This window comes from Nicotiana attenuata, unplaced genomic scaffold (assembly GCF_001879085.1).
Source record: "Nicotiana attenuata strain UT unplaced genomic scaffold, NIATTr2, whole genome shotgun sequence".
Taxonomy (NCBI): Eukaryota; Viridiplantae; Streptophyta; class Magnoliopsida; order Solanales; family Solanaceae; genus Nicotiana; species Nicotiana attenuata.
This window is the reverse complement of record NW_017675528.1, coordinates 63,227-65,248: the sequence shown is the minus strand read 5'-3', so window position 1 is coordinate 65,248 and position 2,022 is coordinate 63,227. Positions and strand designations below refer to the sequence as shown.

The window sequence follows — 2,022 nt, the reverse complement described above, 5'->3', positions numbered from 1 at the left end:
ACGTTAATAAATTTACTATAGTCCTGTCACGTAGTCATCAATTAGTTAGTATCTATATGCGGTAATCGTAAAACAAATACTTTAGGTACAAACTTATTTAGTATCAGTATAATCTACACAAACTCGCCACTTACCATTCTTTTTAGGTACTACAATAGTATTAGCTAACTAATTCGGATACTTTACCTCGCGGATGGACCCAGTTTTTAAAAGTTTTTGCACCTCATCTTGAATCACCTGATTTTTGAAAGATCCTTGCTTTCTTTTCTTTTGCTTGACAGGCGTGTATGATGGATCTTCATTTAACTTGTGGGTCATTACCTCCGGTGGTATACCTGTCATATCTGAATGGGACCAAGAAAAATAATCTGCGTTAGCTTTTAAAAATTCAATCAACTTACATTTCATTTTCGAGCTGAGGTTGATTCCAATGTAGACTTTTCTGTCTGGCCAATGTTCAAATAGCTCCACAGCCTCCAATCCTTCGATCGTTGTTTTAATATTCTCATTTTCCTCTGGTTCTTGGATGGTATCAGGCCTCGAGTCTACATCTGTTCGCTCATCCATAGTTGAGGCTTGTGTTGCAGCATCCTCAACTGGATTCTGTAATTGCTACTTTTCTTCGTTTATTGCGCTTGAATCTGCTATGGAATTAATATTCTGAGACGCTTGTTGGTCACCACGGATTTGCCGTATTCCCCATTGTGAAGGGAACTTGATAACTTGATGCAAAGTAGATGAAACAGCATCCATCTCATGAATCCATGGTTTACCAAGAATCATGTTATAAGCCATATCTATTTCTACCACTTGAAATTTGGTGTCTTTGACTACTCCTTCAGCGAATGTAGTGAGTATTATCTTGCCTTTTGTTACGACGATCGAGTAGTCAAAACCGGACAATGTATCAGCCTTGGGTATCAGCTTATCATCGGCTTGCATCTCATTTACCACTCTTAACAGAATGATATTCACGGAACTACCTGGATCAATCAAAACTCGTTTCACATTAGTGTCACGTACAAGTAAAGATATTACCAGTGCATCATTATGTGGGGTTAGCACGCCATCTGCATCTGCATCATCAAATGTAATACTATCTTCTTCCAAAACCTGTCGCACTCGCTTCCCGTGTGTAACTGTTATTTTTGACACCTTCCTCGCTGCCGTATATGTTACGCCATTGATCTCTTCTCCTCCATTTATGACATTAACCGTCCTTTTTGGTGAAGGGGGTTTTGGGGGCTCCGACCTATTTTTCATATATGCCTGCTTTCCCTTTTCACTAAATAATTTAGTTAAATATCCTTGTTTCAATAAATGTTCTACTTCACCTTGCAGCAATCTACAATCCGCCATTTTGTGACCGTGATCATTTTGAAATTTGCACCAAAAATCAGGATTTCGCCTGTTCGGGTTTGATCTCATTTCTTTTGGCCAGCGTACCTTGTCTTCCATGCTCCTTAAAACGGCCATCAACTCGGATGTGCTAACATTAAAACTATAACCGCCGATCTTTGCCTTCAAGCTTTTGTCATCATCCCGCATCTCTCGTGTATTTCGTTCTTTTCCGAACCTTGATGATGAACCTGACTCTCTATCTCTTGATCTATGATCTTACCTTGGGTTTTCCCATTTTGAACGTAAGTCTCTTCCTGCTGGTCCCATGTATGGCTCGTACCTATTTTTTCTGGACCTTTTTTCAGTTTCAGCTCGCCTTGAACTTACCCTTTCATCCCTTCAAGATTGAATGATGGTATCATCTTCTATCCGTAGCTTCGTGCTGTATCTGTTATAAACATCATTCCAAGTTGTTGCTGGAAATTCTCGTAGACTTTCCTTGAGTCTCCTCGTGGCTTCTGAACATTTTTCATTTAGATTATTGGCAAATGCCATAGCTGCCCAGTTATCTGGTACACGAGGCAACATTATCCTCTCACGCTGGAATCTGTCTACGAATTCCCTGAGCAGCTCCGTATCTCCTTGCTTTATTTTGAAAATGTCCTCCATTCTTTTCTCAAC

General features: G+C 39.9%; 1 protein-coding gene across 1 annotated transcript; it reads right to left on the bottom strand.

The window, feature by feature from the left end:
• Window positions 1-723: 723 nt before the first annotated feature.
• LOC109220167 lies at window positions 724-1,548 on the bottom strand (the record flags this gene model as incomplete). The annotated part of the gene is made up of 2 exons (XM_019384630.1): window positions 1,098-1,548; window positions 724-983 (listed from the first exon to the last, which is right to left on the bottom strand). Coding segments are annotated over exons 1-2 (711 nt in total), but the record flags the coding sequence as incomplete, so codon positions are not given.
• Window positions 1,549-2,022: the final 474 nt, after the last annotated feature.